This window comes from Schistocerca cancellata, chromosome 11 (assembly GCF_023864275.1).
Source record: "Schistocerca cancellata isolate TAMUIC-IGC-003103 chromosome 11, iqSchCanc2.1, whole genome shotgun sequence".
Lineage (NCBI taxonomy): Eukaryota > Metazoa > Arthropoda > Insecta > Orthoptera > Acrididae > Schistocerca > Schistocerca cancellata.
Genome location: NC_064636.1, coordinates 149619503 through 149647280, shown reverse-complemented (window position 1 = coordinate 149647280; position 27778 = coordinate 149619503). Strand labels below are relative to the sequence as shown.

At 40.7% G+C, this 27778-nt stretch overlaps 1 protein-coding gene across 7 annotated transcripts in view; it reads left to right on the top strand.

Annotated features, from left to right (window-relative positions):
- LOC126108682 (putative zinc finger protein 66) overlaps window positions 1-27778 on the top strand; it is a 101674-nt gene that overhangs the window by 50728 nt on the left and 23168 nt on the right. For 3 of the 7 annotated variants that reach the window (XM_049914002.1, XM_049913999.1, XM_049914001.1), the window contains one exon: window positions 21713-21821. The exons of the other annotated variants lie outside the window; for them this stretch is intronic. In XM_049914002.1, the coding sequence (XP_049769959.1) occupies window positions 21713-21754 (42 nt within the window). In that variant the 3' untranslated portion in view covers window positions 21755-21821. Of the gene's footprint in view, window positions 1-21712; window positions 21822-27778 lie in introns of those variants that run through there. 7 annotated transcript variants of the gene reach the window in all.

The window sequence follows — 27778 nt, the reverse complement described above, 5'->3', positions numbered from 1 at the left end:
CAAAATGTAGATAAAAAATAGGTAACACAATTTCATAATAATTCTGAAGTTGGCTAGGTTACTTATTGTCATCTTGCGATGTGTATATGTAGCTCCAGAATATGGATACAGTAATACTGTTAAAATACAGGATGTACCTAAAGTCCAGGAACACTTTCAATTGTTTATTGCACAAGAACTAAACATTGTACAGATATCATACATATTGCATTTTGAAAAGAAACTCTGAAAGTCCTTCTCACAAACACTCAATATGCGAACCATGAGTGACCCAGCAGACATCAATACGGTAATTGAATTCTTGCCATAGCCATTCCAGCTTGTCTCTCGTACGTGCTCCGCATTCACTTCACTCACACTAGGATGTCCTCTTCTCTTTGGGGGGCACAAGCAACCAGTCGTAATGAATTGTTGTCAGTGGTAAATGGCCTTGTTTATTGGTGGCTTCTTACTGTAGTTGGTTGTAAAATCTGTTGAATAGCTATAGCAAACTTGTTTTTTTCAAACTCCAACACGCAAAAAGCTCGCTCCGCACCTGAACTTGTCATGTTTGCAACTAGTGCCAACTATCGACAAATTACCAAACAATATCTGTGGTGGTATAAGTCAAAAATACGTTTTGGGGTTTCTCTTCAAAATGATATATATATGATATCTGTACAATGTTAGGTTCTTGTGCAATAAATAATGGAAAGTTGTCCCAGACTTTATGTACTCCCTGTAATACACAACTGTTTCTAAAAATTAACACATTCAGAAGCAGAGGTCTGCACCACTCCACGATAAGAGGACTATAGAACAGCATTAACATAATATGTGATTTAAATGACAGAGAGGTTGTGTGAACATAGGCCCAGTATTGCCATTTTTTGTGTGATAGGACAGGTCAGTGTTATACAACACTTGGTGCAGAGATGTCATATGAAATATCATGTTATTAAGTGCCACTATTCTTTGCCACTTCCACAAGGTGGAATAGTGGTGTGTGTGTGTGTGTGTGTGTGTGTGTGTGTGTGTGTGTGTGTGTGTGTGTTTCCAAATGGGCAGAATTATTGGTCATTCTGTCATGTTTTGGCTCCCACAAGGAAAGCAGCATTAACAGTTGCAGCAGATGCGGAACCAGTGGAGACAGGGTACTGGAGGACACGATGTGACCACAGTTTGATATGAGCACCATCTTGTCTGCTTGCAAGGTGTTACAAGAATTGCATAGTGTAGCAAGGTGACACTTTCAGCAAGTGCAAATAATGCACAGAAAAGAAAATTAACTTAGGGTAATTGGCAGGATATTAAGAGAAAGAGACTTCATGGTGGTGGATTGTAACATAAATCACAAAAGGAAAGGTAGTTCCTGTGCAACAGCCACCAACGCAAGTGAGTGGAATAATGCTGGTTTGGTTTGATTGGTTTTGTAAAAGTACATATGTTTATAGAATAATGTGTCCTGAACAGCAGCATGTGTACCTTGTAGAGTACATGGCTCTAACAACATACCTTATGTGCATCTTCTGACAGTATTACAGTAAAAATAAATAACATGGATAAAAATAACTACAGTTCTGTCTTTATTATTGATGGAAAAAGTAGAATGCACGCTGCTATATTATTAAATGACAATGTGGGGTATGATACTTCAGTTGAATATTGGGTAGTAATATTGACAGCATGATACAGGATCATGTATGCAATACTGAATTGTATTCAAAAGAAGGATTCTAGGACATTTAAGTATGTAAATTAAGTTAAAGCTGTATAAAGAATACCATGCCTTCATGTACAATTAAAAGTCAATTTTCTTGATAAACTCCATGTAAATAGATGTGCCAGGCAGAAAAAAGGAAAGTGAGACACAGTACTTCATGGAAACAAGCTACATTCAAATACGAAGTCCAGTCAAAATAAGTGTGTCAAAATCATTGCTTGACGTATTCAGTGTAATCCAGCAATGAAAACTCTCTCTCCAACTTCAACTGGAAAGTGGAGTGACCACTCCTGAAGATTATTGAGGAAAATATTTATGTAGGCCACATGTCATATTATATGATGACTGGTCTCTGATTCGGGAACTCAGTTTGAGTTTATCAAAGTAGGAATAAATCTCCAAAAGAATGTCTGTACCACAATCTCAATCTGTTCAGAATGTATTGATTCTTTATGATCACAGCTTCAGATGAAATACAAATGCACAGCATAGAATTTAAGTCAGTTGTCGTGTAAAAGCAGACAGAACATACAAACTGTTGAACACAATACAGAAATGGCTACAAAGGAACAACAATATATATGTTACATGTGTGGACCTACAACAGGTTCTACTTTGTCATACATTGCCACATTCCATGGTATTCTGCCAGAGACAGCTGCCATCATATAATTTCATGGTTCATGACATTGGTACTTAGTTAACACAGTAAATTTAGGGGATGAATCTGATGCAAGGTGTGGTTCAGCCAAAATAGTTTCCTGTCTGATTAAATTTGCAATCCTTGAAGAAGGTATGGAACACAAACTAATTTTATGGCCTGACCACCATGTTGGGCAGAACAATAACTGGAGAATTTTAGCACTTTATTTCTATCTGGTCAACTGCAAGTAGTGTGTAGAAATAGATAAAAAGTTTTTATGTTAGTCATAGTTTCCTACCTTGTGACAGGAACTTCACAATGATTGAAAAAAGAAAGTGCCAAATGTTATGGCTCCTTTAGAATGGAAGCATGTCACAGCTTAGGCCTCTGTAGAACCTTCAAAATTGACCATTCAGGAGATGATTGAAGACTTCAAGGGCATAGGATCTGTTGAGCTGGTTATCAAAACACCATCTGCTTTAAAAATTACTGGTGTGCCCTGGTTGAAGTTACGATCCTTGAGGCATAAGCATACTTCATCCATGTGAAAGACATTTTATTGTAAAACATGCTTGTGAACACAAATTAAAAGAAATTGTTGCCTTCTGATTTTTGGTTGCTCTACAATTGGGCACTGAAACTTGTAAGAGAAGAAAAGTGTTCTATTGCCCGCAACAAAATACATGGAATCAAAATCCATGCATTTGATGAAAACATTCAGTGTGCCAATTAAGTGTGATGGGCCAGCTTTGGGTCTCAACTTAATAACAAACTCACATTCTATTACTTTTTAAGACCAAATTAATAAGTTTACAGTAAATGTTACTTTGTATCTTGTTACAATTTCCTTATTTAAAACTTACAGATTCTAGGCAACCTTATCATTACAACAGAATACAGACTGATCTGCAGTAATGCTGTAAATCAGTTGCTATACACTGTTTTTTCCATTTAAATAGTTCTGTATTTTCTAAAACCTATCTTTAGCACAATTTTAAAAAGCACAACCAACTATTTTCAACAGTCTGCATCCGCAAACAATACATATCTGCTATTAAATTATTATTAACTGTTTTTGTCGATTTCCTGAAAACTCCAAAATCTACCATACAACATTATTCATGCACATGCTTAATTTTGCTATGATTATACTATCAGGTGACACTAATTGAGAATGATTGATTGGTGCCTTCTTCCAATCACTAGGAAGTTTTCATGGCCTCAGAGACATTTAATAAGCTGCTGTTAAAGGAGGAACAAGTTCACTGTAATATGAGTGATATTGTACAGCCATCTCATATGGTCCAGGTGCCTTTTTTCTATTAAGTAGTTGCACAGTAGAAAATCAACAGTTATTGATAATCTCAAAATCTGTCATTTTGATGTTTATGCCGGTACTGAAAGGAGGAACTCCATTACAATGTTGCATGGTAAAATAACTTTGGAAGATTAAATTGAATTTTTTGGCCTTGTATCTGTTATCTTCAGTTTGTGTGTCAGTAGGGTCACTGATGGTGATATCAGTCCAGCTACTGGTGCTGTGTGCTTACTCCTTACTGAGAAAATTCAATCAAGATGCGTAACGTTAATGTTTTGAAATTGGTCCTATGATGTCTTGAGTTTTAGGCTAGTGAACAAATCTGATGCGGACTGTACCTCTACAGTCTCTACATGCATGGGTCAACGCCATACATCACTGAGTATCTACCCTGTTAAAACCACCAGCTGTCTACACTAGATTTTGTCAGTCAACCAACATCTAAAAGTATGAAGTTAGGCATATATTGCAATAGTTAATGTATACTTAAGCAAGTTGTTTAAATGGAATTTAAATGCAATGAAAACTAAATAAGGAAATATAAACACAGTGGCAAGGTTAAACTGAATGGTGCATACGGTCAATGTAAGACACAAAAGTAGAAATAGCCATACTTAAAATCATTAAATTGATTTATATAGGTTCACATAGCAAGGTTGAACTCTTCAGACTGAATATAATGCAGTGTAATTATGTGAATAATTAAGAATATTTGACAGATCTCCCAGTTATATAAGGTGCTGTGAAATCAGAACCAAAATCTAAGTTCCAACTATGTGTTAATATAAATTCATCTTTGATGCTGTGTCACTCTATCAAACTTAAGCATAAAACAAAACTATCAGTTGCACAAAATGAAAGTTTGCCAGTCACATAAAACAGTTGAATGTAATGAGAAGCTGCAAAAATGCTCATGTTTTGATCAAAATCCCATCATCCATACAATTTTAGAGAGCTGAAATGGCACAACTGGTTGGCTGGCCAGATACTTCCATTGAACTACTGTCAAATCCTACCCACACACGACAGTAACTGCCCAAACTATGTGAGAAACAAAAATATATTACCAAAGACCATGAGGCACAGCAGTACTGCTTATTTAAAACCTCAAGAAACCCTACAATACTAGTCATCTGCAAAGCATCTTACAAAAGTAAATTAAAATAACAATGATGGAAAGTACATTGTTTTTATTGAAATTAAACTACTTGAAATAAGCACCTTCCAATGCTGGCCACTTTAGAAGCTTACCAAACATTCTAAGATAAATATTACATTAAATATAAGTGAAAACATGTTAAAATGCCATCACATGCAACTGTTAAAATAAGCAAATACAAGAAAATACTCCTATACAAACAAGTTTGTCATGTCAGATGAGATCATAATTTCCTGCTCATTTACGGGGTGCTTTAGGTTACTATGTAGCACATACCAAGTTTGAATTACAATCATTGAACTGGACCCATCTTGATCACACTGCATAATAGTTAATTTGTCAAAAAAATATCTAAATACAGATTCACTAAGTATGATTGATTTGATTTGATTTTGGCAGGGAGGCTAAAACAGCTTTGGTCTAACCTGGAACTGCCTACACTGAAACAGTTTATTGTGTGGTATTGTTCGCTGTATACCTAGTAAAGCCAACCAGTGCCCTTGGATATTGCACGGAGTCCCTTTACCAGTTCTTTGTTAGACACAATTTCTTCACTTCTAGTTGTGCCGAAAATTCTGTCTCTCTCGCTCTCCAATGCCATGTATTCAAAGATTAGGTGTGATACAGTTTCTTCACTCTCATCACAGATGGTACATTTAGGGTCTTTTTCCATTATACCCATAGTAAATAGGTATTTTTTGAAATAACTATGGCTGGTCATCAGTCCAACCATGAATTTAATCTCTTGGCTGTTCAGGCCCAGGATTACAGAGCTTCTTTTAAAACTGATCATACCAGGGCCAACGATATGAGATCAATCACACACATCAACCAGATAAATCACCGGAGAAAGCTCTCCGTCAATTTGTTGGGAGGGCGGAGAAAGCCCTTTGCTTTCAAGAAGTAGCCCACTCCATCTTCCTGGACATTGAGGGAGCTTTTTGTAAGACAACCATTGATTCCATGGTTAGGGCAGCAGAGATGCATGACCTAGTGACCACTATATGTAGGTGGACTAGGGCCATTCTTAGGAGGGGTGTAGAGGCCACCATGATGAATGAAAAGATGGTAATTAACACCACTAGGGGTTGTCCCCAAGGAGGAATTTTGTCCACATTATTGTAGAATCTAGTGGTGAACAAACTCATTGATGAACTAGATTCCATACAATGATTTTGTGAAGGATGCGCAGATGACCTTGTCATAGTAATACTTCGCAAATTTACAGACACAGTTAGGAATATAGCACAAGGTGCACTGGACATTGTGCAAGACTAGTGCATTAAATAGAAGCTAAGAGTTAATCCTAAGAAGACTGTTGTACCAATCATGAAGAAGCATATCCAGCACTGAAGTTGGAATCTAAAACTTTCATTGAAACTCGACCTGTGAAGGGGATAGTGAAAGATCTAGGGGATACCCTTAGATGAGAAACTAACATGGACCCCTCACATTAACCATTAACTACAGTCGTGCGGTCCCAGGGACCGTGCTAGTTTTCACACCCCTGTTTCTAGGAACGCTATTGACCTTGAAGAGCTGGGCGGCCCAGTAGCTTCCTTATTCTCAGTCTGCTGCTTGTTGCCACAGCAGTCATTGTTGCAATTGCCGTGTTTGCTTTTGTTTCATTGAAACGTTGTCCATGGGACCGCACAACTGTGTTAATGTAAGTCAGTGACTGAACATTTTTCCTTTTCGTTGTGGTTGTTTTGTTATTTGCATCTGCGTCAATGACAGTAATTTGGAACTATGTTAGGTAACCCTGGTCCTTCATTTTTGAGGAAAGACGATTCAAATTTTGAAGAAAAACTTTCAAGAATTATTGATGAAGTGGGGAGCGACACATCTGATTTTGACTTCGCTGATGTGGAGGATGGTGATTTTATACATAGTGAACATGATTCGGAATCCAGAGTGTCTGGCGAGAGTGAAAGTGACAAAGAAATGTCTGAAGGAGAATCAGATAGCGATGAACATAAAGAACGTGCTAGGAAATACTTCTATGGCAGAAATAGGTTCAAGTGGTCGGCAGTAGAACCAAACAGTCATGTCAGAATTCCAGCTCATAAGATATTGAAGATACCAGCACATCGACACGAACTCAGAGGACAATCACAGATCGACCCACTGACTGCTTGGAGCTATATTCTCAGTGATGATATACTGAAAGAAATACTCACATGGACAAATGATAAACTTGAAAAAATTGGTGGAAAATAAACAAATACGGAGAGAACAGAAGTCAGACCTTGTACAATGTCTGAAATGCCGAGTTTCATCGGCCTTCTTATATACACTTCAGTATTCAAATTGAATAACTAAAACATACGTTCTCTCTTTTGTATTGATGGGACTGTCTGTGCTATTTTCCGTATCATTATGTCATCAGCAAGATTTGTTGTAATTCTCAACTGCCTGAGATATGACAACCCTGATGACAGGGAGTTAGGTAAGGTTTCTGATCCAGCAGCTGCTATAACAAACATTCTACATAAATTCAACGGAAATTCTCAGCGATCCTATATTTTTGGGGCTAATGCTACAGTTGATGAAATGCTAATCGGTTTCAGAGGACACTGTAAATTCAAAATGTATATTCCATCTAAACCGGTGAAGTATGGCCTGAAGCTTCAATGCCTAGCTGACTCCACGACTAACTACATCTTCAACACCTATCTCTACTGTGGAAAAGTACTGATGGAGCAGGACTTTCCCCAGACGAGAAGAAATACGCCGTTATCACTCAGGCTGTCCTCAGATTGTGCAAGCCAATAGCACGTACTAACCGAAACATCACTGCTGATAAATGGTATGTGCCAATCGAACTTGCAGATGTGCTACAGAAAAATGGTTTGACCACAGTGGGAACAATGCGGAAGAACCAAAAGGAAATTCCTGCATCTTTCTTGCCTTCGTGTAGACGTGAAGTTGGAACAACGCTGTATGGATTTACCGAACACATCACGCTCATTTTGCATGTGCCTAAGAAAGGAAGAGCAGTAATTCTTATATCAACAATGCATCACTCCATAGATGATGACGTGGAAAGTAAAAAACCTGTAATAATAGCCCGCTATAACAAACAAAGGGTGCTGTTGATACTGTAGAAGAAAAGTGTGCCAAATATTGTTAAAATCATCACACATAACGTTGGACCATGGCCGTGTTTTTCCATATTCTTGACATGAGTGTTGTCAGTGCATATATTGTTCATCAGTCATTCAAGGAAAGAACTGTGCTTATCAGGATGAACTTCATGAAAGCCCTAGCGAAAGAACTGATCGAACATTCACTGCACGAAAGTATAGTGAATAATTGCCTCCTACGAGAATTGAGATTTTCTATCGTTCGAGTTCTAGGAACTGAAGTACATCTCCATGAAAAGCTGAAAAGGAGGACAAACTACCTAGGTATGGAAGGAAGACATGTCGCATTTGACCACCAAAAATGAAGAGAAAGACAAGTTACTTGTGTCGCAAGTGCAAGGTCCCAATTTGTTTTGAATGCTCTAGTAAGGTGTGTCCGCAGTGCGTGTAAGGTGATGTGTAATGTGGCCACTTTCAGTAGTGCAGATTTTTTCTGTTTCATTTGCTGTCAAGAATATTCATTAAATTTAACACTGATGGTACTTGATCAACATTAACCTGCAACAACAAAGTTTCAAGTAACGAACTACACTTACATGTATGGACATTTGTCCATCACTGTAAATTTCAATGAGAATTTAGAGTGCAATATGAATAGGTCTTTTTCACAGCACCGAAACAATATTTTGTTCATAAGTTACCATTTATGTATAATTGAAGAATAAATATGTAGTAGTAAACTCAAAAAGTAGCTCTAGATTGGTGATTTTTACGTATTTTTCCCACCTTCTGAACGCAGTCCACGGGACTGCATGACTGTAGTTGTGTGAGAAGTACTCATGACTGTGATTAGGGGTGAAGAGCATCTGCTCCAGGGCGAAAGGTATGCTAGTGAATACCAGAAGGACATGTGGCAAAAAAACTAGGGCCTAAGACCCTGAGGTATGCACTGGGGGACACTGCAGGAGCCTCCACGAAGATTGCGTTCACCACTCGAACAACAAGCAATCGGGCGTCCCCTGGAAACGACCTAGTCGGCCAATCCTGCAAACACCGGAGCACCAAAACCAGATGACAAAACAACTCTCCGAAGAGACTCAAAAAAGGCCTTTATCAAGACCATCACTAGTGACAATTTCCTGCAATATAGAAGGCTTATCTGTAAATAAAGATGACAAAGCAATGTACGTTGCTAATTACTGGGAACGGAAGATATAATTGGTGCATTCGGACACGGAGGAAGAAGAAGAAGAAGTACGGTGGTTAGACTTACAATCTCCTATGGGGCCATGGTGTTGTGGGAGAAGGTAGAAGAGCAGGTTGCAGCTAAGAAGCTTGCTAAGGTGCAGAGACTGGCCTGCTTCGCCATAACAGGCAGAATTAGTAGCGCGCCAACTTCTGGGATGGAAGCCATGCTGGACATGCCTCCACTACACCTTTGGGTGTGAGTTTAATCTCTTGGCTGTTCAAGCCCAGGATACAGAGCTTTTAAAACATGGCTTTGGCATCATAACCTTACCATGTATTTGCTTATTGCCCTTGGACCAGTATTCTGTGTACTGTCTTCTAAGCCAGTTCTGTAGTTCTAGTTTGATCATAGCCTTGGTGATTGTCAGGACAGGTTCTGGTCCAATGAATGGAGTGTCTGCCCCCAATTTGTCGGCTTGTTCATTGCCACCGATCCCTGAGTGGCCAAGGACTAACATTGGTTTTACCCAATTGCTTCCCCCTAGCTCCACCAGAGCCCTGTGACATACTGCAATAATTTTAGATCTTGGAGGAGTTGCTAATGATTTAAGGTCTGTCTGGCTGTTTGAATAGATGTAGATGCTATGGTCCTTCTAGCACCTATGTATATTGTCCACACACACCCTGATTGCAGTAATTTCAGCTTGGAATACCTAGGCCAGTTGTCCTAGAGAGATGATGCCCTCCAGTCTTCACTGAATCCCATACACCGCGGCCCCAGCACCTTGGTCTGATTTCGACCAATCAGTGAACCAGATAATGTCCCCAGTATGTCATCAAACTGTTTTTTCTCACTGTTCCCAACTTCAAATTATTATATTGTAAAGCTTGTTGAATCAGTTGGGAGTTATTATATAGTCGGCCGGCATTTCCCCAGCCATTCCTATATTTGCCTCACTCACTATATTAGTGTGAGAGTCTGGATATCCCAGTGAGATCCAGTTTTTACCAGTTTTGAGTCTGTATGCACCAGCTGCTGCCCAAAGATTTAGTAGAGGCATGACCAGCATGGCTTCCACCCCAGTGGTTGGTGTGCTACTAATTCTGCCTCTTATGGTGAAGCAGGCTAGGCTCAGCAACTTAGCAAGCTTCTTAGCTGCAACCTGCTGTTCTACCTTCTTCCAGGACACTACGGTGGCATAGGAGATCCTAAGTCTAACCACCGTGCTGTATATCCAGTGCATACCTCAGGGTCTTAGGCCCTAGTTTTTTTGCCACAAGTCCTTCTGGTACTCACTAGCGTACCTTTCGCCCTGGAGCAGATGCTCTTAATGTGAGGGGTCCACGTTAGTTTCTCATCTAAGGGTATCCCCTAGATTTTTCACTATCCCCTTCACAGGTAGAGTTTCATCGAAAAGCTTTCGATTCCAACTTCAGTGTTAGATATGCTTCTTCGTGATTGGTACTACAACAGTTTTCATATGATTAACTCTTAGCTTCTATTTAATGCACTGGTCTTGCACAATGTCTAGTGCACCTTGTGCCATATTCCTAACTGTGTCTGTAAATTTGCCAAGTATTACTATGACAAGGTCATCTGAGTATCCTTCACAAAATCATTGTCTGGAATCTAGTTCATCAATGAGTTTGTTCACCACTAGATTCTACAATAATGTGGACAGAACTCCTTCTTGTGGACAATCTCTAGTGGTGTTAATTACCATCTTTTCATTCATCATGGTGGCTTCTACCCTCCTCCTACTAAGCATGGCCCTAGTTCACCTACATATAGTGGTCACTAGGTCATGCATCTCTGCTTCCCTAACCATGGAATCAACAGTTGTCTTACACAAAGTTCCCTCAATGTCCAGGAAGATGGAGTGGGCTCTTTCTTGAAAGCAAAGGGCTTTCTCCAACCTCCCAACAAATTGACAGAAAGCTTTCTCTGGCGATTTACCTGGTTGATGTGTGTGTTGGTTGAATATAGATGAGCTGTAGTTAGCCTCCCCTCCCCAACATGTACATTAACCAGACTGATTGATCTCATATCCTTGGCCTCGGTATGATCAGTTTTCCCTGGCTTTGAAATCAATACAACTGTCACTGCCCTCCAGGCATTGGGAATGACTCCTGCTGCTAGGCTATCCCTGAATAATCTGCACAGCACTCTTACAAGATTCTCTCCTGCTTGTTTCAAGAGAGCTGGAAAGATTTCATCTGGGCCAGGTCACTTGATCAGTTAGAATGTTCCCACTGCCCATTGGATTTTACTGAAATCGACACAAGCCTTGGCTGGTCGCAGTCCTCTCTTTGAGTGGCTGAGAACAATTGTCTTTCAGGGCTCGCGTTCTGGCCTATGTTATCCGCCAGAGCATATTGAGGAAAATAGTTTTGAGGAGCAGTTCCAGTGTCTCACATGCTGTTTTTGTATTTTCCCCATCCTCCTTCCTCAACGTACCTTCTGGATTACTTGGTACCCTATACCCGGGCCGCTGAAACATTGCACTTGACGTTTGCGTCGACGATGAGGTCACACACATTACCGACGTTATTCTTACAGTTGCGGAACGTTCAATACCACGCACCTCTGAATTGCCTCGGCGCCCCCCACTTCCTTGGTGGAACGAGGCATGCCGTGACGCATTACATGAGCGGCGGCGTGCTCTCTGCATTTTCCGCCACCATCCTGCTTTGGCCAACTGTATCCGCTATAAGCAGTTCCGAGTGCGATGCCGTCTTGTCATCCGCGATAGCAAGAAGGCAAGCTGGAAATTCTTTATTAGCTCATTTAACACCTTCACTCCCTCCTCGGAAGTTTGGAGTCGGATTCGACGGTTCTCAGGCGCGCCTAGTTTCTCCCCGGTCTCTGGGCTCACTGTCGCGCATGATACATTAGTGGACCCCGTCGCCATTTCTAACTCATTGGGTCAGCACTTTGCTGAGATTTCGAGCTCTTCAAATTACCCGCCGGCGTTTCTCCCGAAGAAACGTGCAGCGGAAGTGCGACCTCTTGCTTTCTCCTCTCAAAATCGCAAAAGCTACAATACTGTTTTCTCCATGTGGGAACTCCAACATGCACTCTCTTCTTCTCGCTCCTCCACCCCAGGACCGGATGGTATCCATGTCCAAATGTTGCTGCAATTATCAACCCATAGTCTGCGTTACCTCCTTCGCCTTTATAATCGAATTTGGACCGACAGTACTTTTCCCAGACAATAGCGGAAAGCTATCATCGTTCCTGTTCCGAAACCTGGAAAGGACAAACATCTCCCCTCTAGCTATCGCCCCATTTCTCTCACGAGTAGTGTATGTAAGGTTTTGGAGCGTATGGTGAATTGCCGTTTAGCTTGGTGGCTGGAGTCCCGCAGTATTTTAACACCTGCCCAATGCGGATTCCGAAAGCATCGTTCTGCAGTTGACCATTTTGTTGCTCTCTCCACTTATATCATGAACAATTTTCTCCGGAAACGCCAAACAGTAGCAATATTTTTTGATCTGGAGAGAGCATACGATACCTGTTTGAGGACAGGCATCCTCCGCACACTGTTCTCTTGGGGCTTTCGAGGTCGGCTGTCCCTTTTTCTTCGCGAATTTGTGGCAGAGCGCACATTTAGAGTGCGGGTGAACACTACTCTCTCCCGTACTTTCTCCCAAGAAAACAGGGTACCCTAGGACTCCGTGCTGAGTGTGGTACTGTTTGCCATTGCCATAAATCCAATTATGGATTGTCTCCTTCCTGATGTCTCGGGCTCCCTCTTTGTGGACGATTTTGCGATCTACTACAGCTCTCAACGGACCAGCCTTCTTGAACGACGTCTTCAAGGATGTCTCGATCGCCTCCACTCTTGGAGCATCGAAACCGGCTTCCGTTTTTCTACCAGTAAGACCGTTTGTGTTAATTTTTGGCGACGTAAGGAGTTTCTTCCGCCCTCCTTACATCTAGGTCCTGTCAACCTTCCGTTTTCAGACGTCGCTAAATTCTTGGGTCTTATGTTTGACAGAAAGCTATGCTGGTCCTCCCACATTTCGTATCTTTCGGCTCGCTGTCTGCGGTCCCTGAACACCCTCCGTGTCCTGAATGGTACCTCCTGGGGAGCAGACCGAGTGGTCCTTCTCCGCCTCTATCGCGCCTTAGTGCGCTCGAAATTGGACTATGGAAGCATAGTCTACTCCTCTGCTCGGCTGTCTATTCTTCAGCGTCTCGACTCTATCCACCACCGTGGATTACGTTTAGTGTCTGGAGCTTTTTACACCAGCCCTGTGGAAAGCCTTTATGCTGAGACTGCTGAACCTCCGCTGTCCAATCGGCGAGCAGTCCTTCTGAGTCGTTATGCTAGCCGTCTGTCTTCCATGCCTGCTAATCCAGCCCATGACATTTTTTTCAACGCCTCCTTTGATGTAGGGTATGCAAGCCGCCCCTCCTCCCTACTACCACCGGGAGTCCGCTTTCGTCAACTGCTCCATTCTCTTTCCTTCCGCTTTCCTAAAACTTTCTTGACAGCTAGGGGTACAGCACCGCCTTGGCTCCGTCCCCGGATCTGCCTGCTCCGAGACCTTTGTCAATTTCCCAAGGATGGTACCCCTTCACTTGTTTATCGTCGTGCATTCGCTGCTCTATGTGCACAAATGACGGACGCCACATTTATTTACACCGATGGCTCGAAAACATCGTTAGGTGTAGGGAGTGCCTATATTGTTGGCGACACCCAAAATCACTTTCGGCTTCCCGACCAGTGTTCGGTCTATACTGCGGAGCTTTACGCTGTTCTCCAGGCTGTCCACTACATCCGCCGCCATCGGCGGATGCAGTACGTTTTCTGCTCAGATTCTCTCAGCTCTCTCCTCAGTCTCGAAGCTCTTTACCGTGTGCACCCTCTGGTCCACCGGATTCAGGACTGTCTGCGCTTGCTCCACCTGGGGGGCATCTCAGTGGCGTTCCTCTGACTCCCGGGACACGTTGGTATTTGCGGAAATGAGGCGGCCGATATTGCAGCCAAGGCTGCAGTCTCTCTTCTTCGGCCAGCTATTCAATCGATTCCCGTCGCCGATCTACGGAGCGTTTTATGTCGTCGTGTTGTTTATTTATGGCACGCGCATTGGTCGACACTTCCCCAAAATAAATTGCGGGACGTGAAAACTCTTCCTTGTGCTTGGACCTCTTCCTCCCGAACGCGTCGTCGGGAGGAGGTAATTGTAACTAGACTCCGGATAGGGCACTGTCTTTTTAGCCATCGACATCTTTTAAGCGGCGATCGTCCCCCACTCTGTCCCCACTGCTCTCAGCTGTGGACGGTAAGACACCTTTTAATTGAGTGCCCCTATTTTAATCCGTTACGCGCCCGTCTACAGCTGTCACCTGATATATTGTCAATTTTAGCAGCTGACACGCGCTCGGCCGATCGCGTTCTAGAGTTCATTCGTGCCAGTGAAATGACGTCAGTCATTTGAAATTTTTTTTGGGACAACCAACCCCTTCTGTAGTGGATTTTTAAGCCTTCCTTCTGTTTTTAGTTTCTCCAATTTTATGACTTTCGTTCCCATTGCTGCTGGTTTCCGTTTTCGGTTTTTTTACTGCTTCCTAAGTCACAGACCGGGCGCTAATGACCATAGCAGTTTTGCGCCCTAAAACCAAAACAAAAAAAGTTCCCTGCTGACAAGAAGGGTCCATAGATTCTTGAGGCTATCTCCATACCTGTACACATCCATCTGCTCAATACAATTGTTTCCAGTCTCAACAGTCCAATGCTGGTGTTGACAGGCCAAATTGAGGTGTAATGCTTTGTGTCGTGCAGTAATCAAGGGTGCACGAGTGGGCCTTCGGCTCCAAAAGCCCATAACAGTGATGTTTTGTTGAAAGGTTTGCACGCTGATACTTTTTGATGGTCCAGTATTCAAACTTGCAGCAATTTGTGCAAGGATTGCACACGATTCTCTTCATTTCTTGGTGGTCCCATTCTTGCAGTATCCTTCTCCGGCCACAGCAATGTCAGAAATTTTATATTTTCCTGATATTCACTGTACACTTATGAAATCGCCGTACGGGAGTATCCGGCACTTAATAGCTATCTCAGAAATGCTGTCCCATCGCTCATGCTCTGGCTATAGCGTCACATTCAGACTCAATTAAATCCTAATTACCTGCCATTGTTGAAGCAGTAACTGATAAAACAGCTGTGGCAGGCACTTATTGTTTTAATAGGCATTGCAGACTGCAGTGTCATATCCTGCTTGTTTACATACCTCTATTTTTGAATACACATGCTTATACCAGTTTCCATGGCATTTCAGTGTATTTAAATTGTATATGGAAGAGGATTGAATTCATGACAAAGGGAGTTCTAAAATGATCTACAAACAAGTGTGTCAGTCAGCAAAGCAGTTGCGATGTAGGGTGAGAAAAAATATCATTGTTAAATCTTTTAGTAGGTCGACATAAATAATGCTCGTAATGGTAGTGAAGACCATCTTATATATAGAGGACAATCATGCTGAGGAAAGTTGAGATAATGAATGTCAGTGATCTTACAAGGTCATTTTGGTTTTATAAACTAAGAAATTTTTAGGCTGACTTTGCAATCTAATAAAAAAATGGTAAAAATGTACTTTCCTTAAAAATTGCTTGAAAATTAAGGTGCACCTTACAGTCTGTAAAATATGGTAGTTGTTTTCTTTGAATACATTGTGATTTGATCTGATGAGCTCACATCAATGTACTTAAGGATTGTTGCTGCTGTCCATATGGTCATCAGATTGCGTATAGTGATCTGCAGAACAAAACAGTATTTGTACTCTGCCACTGTTCTTTACTATCTCCTTGTCTCATCTCACCATGGGTCTTAATACAGTCCTATTACAGTAGCACTGAAAAATGTTTTATAGAAAGCATTAGTTACAATTACATAAACATAAGTGTGTAATAGAAAAACAGCCATTGGTTAATTGAACGATATGAAATTGTAATCTATTTATTACAAGTCTGCATATCTATTTGCATGAGATATGAGAGACAATTGTCAGAGCATGTGTTTCCATAAGTGCTGATGTGATAAGAAATACCACTCCATCCATGGTAAGAAGATCGCAGCACTGCATTGATACCAATGGTCATCACTTTGAACACCTGTAAATGGACGTCCACCTTTTTGACCTTCATTGACTTTCAAAGACGTTAGTGTTAAACATCATCAGATTTATCTCCATAGCCGCTATCAGAAAATAAGTATCAAACTGTAGCATCCCATTTAAAAAGCAATCATCATCATCATCATCATCATCATCATTTAAGACTGATTATGCCTTTCAGCGTTCAGTCTGGAGCATAGCCCCCCTTATACAGTTCCTCCATGATACGCTATTCAGTGCTAACATTGGTGCCTCTTCTGATGATAAACCTATTACTTCAAAATCATTCTTAACCGAATCCAGGTACCCTCTCCTCAGTCTGCCCCGACTCCTCCTACCCTCTGCTGCTGAATCCATGAATCTCTTGGGTAACCTTGCTTCTCCCATGCGTGTAACATGACCCCACCATCTAAGCCTGTTCGCCCTGACTGCTACATCCATAGAGTTCATTCCCAGTTTTTCTTTGATTTCCTCATTGTGGACACCCTCCTGCCATTGTTCCCATCTACTAGTACCTGCAATCATCCTAGCTACTTTCATATCCGTAACCTCAACCTTGTTGATAAGGTAACCTGAATCCACCCAGCTTTCGCTCCCATACAACAAAGTTGGTCGAAAGATTGAACGGTGCACAGATAACTTAGACTTGGTGCTGACTTCCTTCTTGCAGAAGAGAGTAGATCGTAGCTGAGTGCTCACTGCATTAAAAAGCAAAGTTGACCTTTATATCCAGGAAGCAACAATCAACCAATTTCATACTGTGGCTGTTGTACCATGCAACTTTTCTCCTACAAACCTCTCAACCCCTATCATACTCCCAGAGTTACTCTTGGTGGCAATAGTTAGTGACTCACCCTGTTTACTCCACACCATCAGAAAAAAAATGTTAAATTTATTTTTGTCACTTCATAAAACCTTAAGTCCGTCTTTGGCATTCCAAGTTTAGTGTTTCCTTGGAAAGTCTATCCTGTCCCTAGTTTTTGAATTTATGAACTGGTTTATTTCATTTATCATGTAAATCGCCTGTTACTAAGTGACTTTTTATGGTAGACGTGCGTGGGCTCAGTCCATTATGTTGCTTCAGATCATCCCTGATTTGTTGAGATGTTTCTCTTGGAGCAGCAGCTGATTGCCTACAAATCATTCTATCCTTAGGACAATCCATTTCAGATGAGAATAGCTCGAGGTTGTACCGAGACCTTCTCATCTGAAATACATAGAAATACATAGAAATAGGCCATTATCAGCCAATGTGGTACTTAGACTATATTACACTTCCAAATACAGCATTTTCTTTCTCTACACTCATTTATTTTTCTTTGACATGTGCATTATATAAATTATATTCTTGTCAACTAGGTATTATATGGAACCATTTTAAGGGTGGTTCTAGATGCTTCAGTCCGGAACCGCTCGACTCCTACGGTCACAGGTTCGAATCCTGCCTTGGGCATGGATGTGTGTGATGTCCTTAGGTTGGTTACGTTTAAGTAGTTCTAGGGGACTGATGACCTCAGATGTTAAGTTCCATACTGCTCAGAGCCATTTGAACCATTTTAACAATTGTTAAGCATTGCATTCACTGTAACCTAAGAGAAATCTTTATATATTATTTTCTTTATTTATTTTTTAAAAAAGCATAGCAACTGTATACCAATAAGATTGTAACAATGAGAAGTCTTTGCTGTTAGACTCGGAAGCATCTGACCCACTTTAAATTTCAAGGTGGTGAGGTGGTGGATTACTCTGTACTGTTAATGAAATAAAATAAATAAATCAATCAATCAATCAATGCCCGTCATCCTCGCTCTTCTTCAAGGATGATCAGACCTTAGCTTATTGGTTACTGTTACTTCCTGTTCTTGCCACTGACTTTGCACACTTGTTAGTTGTTGTAATATGCCATACTCTGTAGCAGTGCTATACTGTTACCTCCCAGTCTTGAAGACGTTTGTTTAACATCAAGCAAGTGTTCCATTTTGTTATACTTCTAGTTCTCCACAAGTAAACTATCACTGAGTGAATACCTGAGTCATAGTGGTTAATGAATACCATACCATCAAGGCAAGTTACATACTTTTGAGCTAAAGGAATGTATACTTACATTGTTGTATGATTTTGCTCATTCACTAGATATGTAACCACAGCAGCATGAAGCGCTTGATGGAGTGACACTTACATGCATTGCTCTTCTGTGACTGCATGCAAGCAGTACTGACAGCATAACAACGCAACTGAAAAATACTTCTGAGCACTGCTGTAGCCTAACAAAACACTCCAGATACCGTTATCTGCATATTTGCAGAGACTTTTTGACCACCTTGCTGTAGTTCATTTGCAGTACATACAGCATCACTTTGCTTCACTGCGAAGGTATTGCAAATTAGAAACAAAATTTTTTGTTCTGCTCACTTACAGGCCAGCTAAGGTTTTACATTTCTTTATGCTACTCCTTCATCTGTTCACTTATTTCTCTCCAGTCACCTGATGTCTAGTTTCTATCTTGTCTTTTTGGAACTATTTTGTTGTGGAGAATTTATCAACTCAATTCTGTTTCTGTATTTGGTTTGGTTTTCAATTTCATGCTTATTTATACAAGTTTCTTGTAGGTCTTTGTGCACTTCTATAAGCCAATGAGTTTTTTAATAAAAAAGATTTAGTGCTTCTGCACAGTTTTTCTTTTCAGTATGCTAGCCAAATTTTGGCCCCAGTTATTTTCCTAAATATTTATGTATACTTGTGTATTGTTTCTGAATTTAAATGTTTGTACTGGTGTTATGTTTCCTAATATCTTTTCTTTTTTGCGTAATTTTCACTATTATTTGTTAAATCTGAAATCAGTGTTTGTGATGCAGATGTGTATTCTGGCCAAATGACTGCCTTGCGAGTCAGAGGTTCTGCAATTTTGGAGAATGAATTTTTACTATAAACATCTTCTGTTTACTGTAATGCAAAGTCCATCTTTCATTATCTTCCTCTTGTGGCTCCATTTTCTCCACCATTTGGCTACATGAGTTATCATAGATCCTCAAATTTGTCTTCCCCTGATACTCCCATACTCAGTATTTGAGCGGGATTTTGTAGTATTACTGTTCCCCATTACTGCTTCTTATCAGAGGAGATGAGTAGTCATGCTTTTCCTACTGTTTTTCTTTCTCTCTGTTTAGTACTTTCTCTCTGTTTAGTACTTTCTCTCTGTTTAGTACTTTCTCTCTGTTTAGTACTTTCTCTCTGTTTAGTACTTTCTCTCTGTTTAGTACTTTCTCTCTGTTTAGTACTTTCTCTCTGTTTAGTACTTTCTCTCTGTTTAGTACTTTCTCTCTGTTTTGTACTTTCTCTCTGTTTTGTACTTCCTCTGTACCATCAGTATTGCAAAATTATCTACAAAAGTATAACAAACAATTTTGACATCCATTTTCTAACCAAGTAGTATTCAGCTTCTGGTATTACGTTATGACAAGTGCTCCATCTGTTCAATGCTCACTTTTCTAGTATGGTCTGAAAGAAGAATGGAGTTAGTCCATTGCCTTGGTTAAAGTCTGTTCTTATATCTAATGAGGCTGAAGTTCTTTTAAAAGGACTCATGTTGTCTTTTGCATGTCAGACTTTTAAGAATTTTGAATAAAAGCAGTCGTGCTTTATAGTCATAAGCCTTCTAAAATTTTACAAATGTATTCCAATAATATTTTGCCCCTTTGGTCCTTCATCAATCTGCCCATCACAGGACCTTACTGTCCTAAGCCATCCCTGATATATCTTGTATTTTGGAATTTCTGCTGTTGTTTTCTCCTTGAACTTTTCATGGAATTTCTTTGAACCTTCTGTGAACATGATTATCAGTTATTCTAGGCCAGGAACCACTTCTATTAATCAGTGGTAATTGTCAATTTCAACAGGTATCTATGTCTGACTATGAAATTTATCATGTTCTTGGAATTGTGCTTTGTTATTGGCACATAAGCTATGTGATATTCTCAAATCATATTATTGTTGACTGAATATCTTTTTAGTGGTTTAGTGATATATATGTGGGGTGGGAGGGGGATGGTTATCTGCCAACAATTTAGCTAACTGTCTTTTTCTTACCATTTATCCGCTTTTCTTACATCCACAGTCAAGCAGACATTTATAAATGAAAACATTTTCTCCCTGGACTGTTATGGAACATATTTATTCAAAATTAATTTTGCAGCTGTACGATTCTCAAGTGGTAAGTCAGTGTGATGTCTGAAATCTTTATAATTCCTTTTGAGGTAATACTTTCTTTGTGTTAACTGTGTTTGCAAATTCCATAGTCATTACAAGACTGGAGTCTTCATAATCTGTATGTCCAGACAATGTTAGTACTTAATGTACTAATTTTTGTTAGTCATATCATACTGCACATCTTTATATCCACTCCCCAATGGCTAGGCATGACATGTAATAGCTTCAACGTAGTTCATAGTAAGCTGTCGCCTGAGAATGGCATAAGTCAAAATTCCAGTTGTGAATACATTTAATTAATAGCAGTTTAGGCAGAAAGTGCTCTCATCTCCATTCTGTACCAATCTGAGGATAAAAATTTAATAAAATTCTTACATTTTCCTCTGGAACTTCAACAGATGCTTCTCAACGTAGTTCTCAGGACTGTTTTGCTTTCTGCATTGTTCTTGTTAACATGATTTATTGATGCATGTGCATCAATTATTGTGTACCTCTCATCTAAATATTGGATTGTTGCAGGGAGTTAGTCTTCCTGGAGGTAATGGAAAAATTTGGTACTGATTGCAACATAGATTTGACATTTATGAATGCAGAGCCTAGTTCTGGGATAGTTTTGTGAATTTCTTCCCTGTATTCTCTGTAAAAACCTACAGTTCTCTGAATGTGGTATTTCTTCATCCGTGAATATGCTGTTTTGTAATACCAATTTTGTTATACATTTACAGTGTCTGAAAGTATTTTGAGTTTGCCAATATTTATTAATGTTTGTATATTTAATGGTCCAGGTCTGTATGTAGTTCTGGGTGTGAACTTAAGGTTGGGTTTAGAAGTCGCTCCTCACCTCTGCAAGTTGATCTGGGCTGCCCAGAGCACAAAGGCCCAAATGTGTCATTTATGATAATCGATTCTTCTGTCAGTGAATGGCAGTTTCCATAATAAAAAAAAGTGAACGAAAATTTTACACAAGGCGTAAGTGCATGACAGGTTAAAGATGTTTTTGGTCACTTTTCTTTGTGAAGTGTCTAGTAGGAAGTATGGCTACAACCAAATTACTAGCTTGTGTAGTTATTTACAGTGCTGAAGACAAAGTGAGAAAATGGAAAGTGAATTCTTACTAATATTGTCTTTCATTAACTGCAACAATTTATCATGTCCTCTTTAATGATATTTTCAAGCTTCACTTACAACGTTTGGTGGACCAATCACATGTTGGTGGGTGTCAATAGAAATCTATTTATTTACTGTCCCATCAGTTGTAAATTACTGGCCATTTCTTGAAATATTTCAGGTGGAAGCCTCAACAAGATATGCATCTGATACTGCAAGGTAAGTTTTCATAATTCACTGCAGAACTTTTTGAGAAATATTAATTTTTATTTATTGTGAGAGAACTTAAGAAATAAAATGCACTACTGTAATTATTCAGAATTACCAGTAAGCACCAACATTACAAGGCAGTATCGTCAGTAATGCTGTTCTGTGCAACAACCATTATGCAACTGTTCCTAGATAAATAGAGCACATATCTAATATCTGTACAGGAAGACAAAAGTTCAGGTGGTATATCAGCAGCTGTATTGTGCCTAATCCAGAACATCACTTGAAAATCACTGGAATTCAACAAATTCTTCTTGATAGCCATAAGCTACTGTCATACTGCAGTAGAACAAGAAAGGGTGAGTGGCTATAAATCAAAAAATTGCAGCTGATTCCCAGCCTTTCAGATCAATGAATATAGTGTTGGACAACTCTTTCAATGCTGTGCCACAGTGGTGCTCAGAAAACACACAAGCTTGTAGGGGTGACAGTTTACAGGCCATGATCAAGAAGAATTGTAAGTAGCTAGTGCCATTTTCAGTAAAGTTGTGAAGACTTAACTGGTGAATCCTTATTCTCTTTGTTTCTCCTTCATCCCGGTGTGTTCCTGAAGGCTAGCTCATTCATTACACACATTACATGTGACAAGGTGAAGCATAATTCATAGCTCCGGGTCAACGGTAGGGTTCACACATACCCTCTGATACAGGCCAGGCCCAAATGCCAGTTAGTTCCTCTGTCAGGAGTTTGGGAGGTGTGAACAGTCATTTACGGTGGGTGAATCCCCCTCTGAGGGGGCACTCACTTGGAAGGAGCATGCCATAAGAGATATTGGCAATCATGGAGATTTTTTGCAGTGGCTCAATCAACTTCTTAGGGTGTGTCTACTAAACACAAACAGAATGAGGCTAAAGATTTCAAGGCTGTCCCAGCTGCACATCAGTTCCTCGTGGTATCCTTTGCTACGGTTAATGCTTGCATTACTCTGAAAGGTGTTGTTGCAGTTGCAGGCTCTGTCAAATTCTTTTGTCATTTATGTAATACAACTTTCCTTCTGAAAACATATTGTGATTTTCAAGCCCAACAACTGCTTACAGCAGCACTCCTCCAGAGTTATTCTGTTTGTGTTGAGGACCATTGTTCACTGAATTCTTCACATGGTGTTTTTTACATTCTGATGCTAGATGGCCTCACCGAGGGAGAAATCTACACTTCCCTCTAACCATGGCATCACTGTGACCCATTGAGTAATGAAAAAGATGCATGCAAACTTAAAGCCCACATGCACTCTTTTTCTACCATTTGCTCAAGTAGTGTTTGCCTCAAAGATTAAGGCAGGCTATGAAGTCATCATGGTCCAACCATACGTTACAAACAAAATGAGTTCAACATTATAATAAAACACATATCCTGTCAAAACATGGCCAAATGTGTTACTCTTGGCAGAGATACTCATGAGGGCAGCTGTCTGCATCCTCTCTGCTGTATCAGTTGTAATCCCATGAATGTCCCAAGTGTCTTAATGAGTGAGCCATCCAGGAGATCTGAGTGAAGGACATCAAACCCCACCCTGTCACTCGCAGTTGTTTGCTAGTCAAGATCCTTGCATTTTACCATTTGGCATTTACAGTATCATTTTTGCTATGCCATGCACAATGGAGAATATGCCCACCCAGACTTGCAACTTCAAGTTCAGTATTGCAGTAGTACAATCACTCAGGTCACAGTAGCATCCCCTTCTCCTCCTGCAGCTGCACAACAAGCCATCAAATCCTTACCCCTGATGGCGAAATCACCTGCTACACAACTATCAGGCTGGAAGGACAAAAGCAGTACTCCCGCAAATACTTTATACAGCTAAAAACGTAGTCTTCATCTGCCAACTAGAAAGTTCTAAGAAATCGAACAAAAACGAACGGTTTTCTCCTTCCCTGACTTAAAGATCCCCTTCTGTGCTGTTGGCACATATACCCTCACCCAGCTGACCTCCATTTTGGTGGTGCCCACAGCCTACCAATTTTCTGCCATGGAATTCACAGGCTGACCCAAGGAGAATGACAAAATGTTTGTAGATCTCGTGGAAAGGATTCTCCAACCTCTGCCCCTGTAGCAGTGAATTTTTGAAGGCTGGTACTCAGCAACCACCAAGGTGACTAACTTTCATTTGTTACCTTCTCCCCAATCCCCATTATGACTCTTCTCCAATGGAACATTTGTGGTACTAGATCCAACAAGGAGGAATTACAGCTGCTCTTGGAATTGCAGTGTTCACTTGTTTTCTGCTTCCAAGAAAAAAATTGTCCTCACAACCCCTTTGACCTCTCATGTTTCGTCCTGGTCCTCCGTGACCTTTCCCCCAAGGACTGCATTCCACCTCATGGAGCCATGCTGGTCATCCATCTCACTGAACACTCGTTGGCTAGCTGTTGCAGTCTGCTTTTTCCTCCTTCATTTCAGCTTTTCTCTTTGTAACATCTACACCCCTCTGTTATTTGCTGTTACCAAGTCAGACTCACTCCAGCTCATTGGTCAGCTCCTTCATTCCTTTTTGCTGCTTGGTGACTTCAGTTCCCACCATCTGCTTTGAGGCTCCCAGAGAACCTGTCCAAGAGGTTAACTCTTAGCTGACCTTCTGAATCATCCCTCTTAGCACTAGAGCACCCATGTTTCTTTCAGATTCCATGCACATTTATTACCATTTGTACCTCTCATTCTGCACTGTCCAGCTCACCCGTCATCTTGAATGGCCCGCTCCGTCTGACACATATTCAAGTGATCACATTCTGTGTGCTATCGATTTTCTGACTTCTACCCCACCTGAGTGTAAACCCATTTGGCAGGTTTCTGAGGCTGACTGGAGGCTTTACTCCTCCCTCACGACGTTCACATAGCTGTGATGACCAACGTTACCCTTCCATTGCAGAATGTTCCATACTGTGCACTTCAAGTTTACTGTAGCATGTCCTGGTCCGTGGTGGACTGAGGCGTGCAGGAATGTGATTCGCTTGTGGAGATGTGCTCTTCACATTTTGAACCATCATCCTGATACATCTGTTTATATGGTTTGGCTTTGTCGGACACATTTATCTGAGTATCATTGTCTTTGCTATCCCCATTAACCATATTACGGCTTCTCCCACCAGCCATCTCACCTTCCTTTTCGTCACAGATTTTACGATCTGTGCAGTTCTACATCAACTTGTCTCCTTGAGCAGCGTCTTCAGCGTCGTTCCTATCGTCTTTTCTCGTGAAGCTTGGGCAGTGGCTTTCACTTTCCACTGCCAACACCTTTTGTATAAATATTTCTCGGTGAAATGAGTTTCTTACATCGTCCTACATCTTGCGCATTTTGTTCTTCCATTCGCTGAAACTAGAAAATTCCTGAGGCTCATGTCTGATACGAAACTTCCTTGGTCCTCCCATGTATTCTTACTTGGCTCTACATAGTACCTAGTTCCTCAGTGTCTTACTTCTCCTAAGTGATACTTCCAGGTGAGGTGATCAGACCACCCTGCTCCGTTTCCTTTATCCCATGTCCATTCATAGCTAGACTGTGGGTGTTTAGTTTATTCCTCTGCACCTCTGTCTTAACACACTCCACCACCATGGAATACGTGTCGCCACTGGCAGCTTTTTCACTAGCCCAGTTGAGTGTCTGTGCAGAAGATGCTGAACTACTGGTCATACTGGCATGATGTCCTCCTCAGTGGATAGGCATGTTGTATCTCTCTCATGTGTGGCCACTCATCCAATTCCCTCATATTTGAAGACTCCCTTGCCTGCCAGTATGGGACACGCCATTCTTCTGTTACCTCCCGGAGTTCACTTTTGACTTTTGCTTCGCTAGCCTAACTTCACGGTAGCTGCCACATTCCTGATTGTTGTGAACCCTTCGCCACCTTGGCTTCATGTAGCAGCCCATGTTCATTGTGGACTTCATTTTCTTCACTTTTATAAGCAGGACCCACTGTAGGAAAAAATGCATAAATAGTATGGACTAACCTGTCATCAAGGTACAAAATTCGTTGCAATATTATGCTCTACACGAATTGTACTGACTGGCAGTATGGCCACCAGTTGATAACTCAAAAATTTTATCAGTATTATACACCATCACTTGACCCTTTGAGAAATGTAGTAGCCATCCTATTGAATATTCGTGACTGAAGTCCGCAATGTGTTTCGTTTTTATCTCTGATTTAAACATATTAACGTTTACATGTACCTCAAATCCTTCAACAAAACGTTTCAAGTATACATATGAATTGACAATGTCGCAAGAGCCAGGAGGTATTGCCACAACTTCCCCATTCCCTAGATGTAATTTATTGTTAATGCAGTGACGTTAGCTATGCTTTTGTGTGTTTCCAGACCAGTTGATTCTGTACATCACTACTCTCTGCTAATCTATTGGAGGAAAGTAGTTTGCTTTCAATTTAGACCAATTAGCATTAGAGTGTACATAATTACATTGCAGCCTCAAATGATGTAGAGACTTGCATACTGCTTGTTTTTATGCAATTGTCTGGAAAAATATCTTGCACAAGTATCCTCAGAGGTATGAACTGAAGTTACGGTAGTGTCAAACATTGTACAACAGCTGGTTCCTATTGGTAAAGTGACACTACAATCTTTCAGGTGGCCTTAAATCACAAAGAGCTCCATACCCTGAACAATATCTAAATTGACAGTTTCACGTTTCTTGGGTTTCCACACTGTCTCAGGCAATGTATCCTACATAAACACGCTGTAAAATATCGTGATTTAAAATTTTCTCATGAGTTTAAGCGGATCTATGTTTTTAATCCATCTTTCCAGTACCACTGCTGTGGGCTTTTTCTTAAGTGTACAACCCAAGCTATTTCCTGTATTGTAAATAAAAGCCTTTACCTATAGCGATGGCCTCCATGGTCATATTATGCCTTTTAGCTGCTTGTAATCACTTTTCGCTTTTTTGGGCGCTCTTTACTGCTTTGAAATATATCAGGTCTCCTAGCTAATGAAACCAGTGGCTGACAGCCCAGCAAATGGAGGTATCATGAACAGAATTGTTCCACCAGATGTCTTTGGTATTGGTAGCAACCTGTGCGTTTTAACACATCGTTTCCTTCCTTCTTTCTGCCTCTAGGCTCCTTTTGCCGCTGTCACGAATTTTTTTAAACATCACATAGGTTTTTCTTCTTGTTTAGTATGCAGTGAGCTGCATTCATTATAGCTTGAAGGTTAGTCCAGTACCCAATTTAAGTTCGAGCAAACATTGCCTTATCAACCACATATGCAGACTTAGGTTATCCTACATGAATATCCATATCTTGACATGCCTGCGCAACCTCATCAGTGAATATTTGGTCTGCAGTATGGTGATCTTTGTTTGTAGTGTAGGCGATCGTGTGCTTTTAGCGTACATTGTCCAAAGCATCAAAGCCCTTATCACCATAAGCTAGGTGCTATTTCAATTTTGTTCCAACTCTGCAGAAATTGTATCCAGAGATACAAACTTCGATGGCAGCTTCTCGAGGATACCACCTCCAACTTTGTTGATATGTTTTCTAGCACTCGTATCACTTCGCTTTTCGTATTACATAGCAAAATGCGAGTGTTCACCCAGCTGTAGAGCTTTGATGAGAAACTAAGCCATTTCATCAATGCCCTGTTCCCTCAACATCTTATGACCTGCTCTATGAGGAACATATTGGGTTCAAAGTTTTCCCATAATTCGTTTGTAACATCAGTAGGTTTGTTCTTAAACCTGTGGTGAATAATGCGATTATACTTGCAATGATTTGTGGCTGTATGTTCAGACATTTGCACGTACGTTGAAGATTAAATAGCTTCCAGATTCAGTTTCTAATTGTCCAGTTCAACCATTGGCAATACTAGTGTCCAAATGAGAAAATGTTGAATAGTGATTTATCCCACATCGTTCCAATTCTGCTTTGAAATGCCTATCGGAAAATTCACTTCCATCATATGCCTGAAGTCTGTTGGGCAGTCGATGTAGTCCTGCGTGCAACAATTATTCAGAAACCTCTGTGCC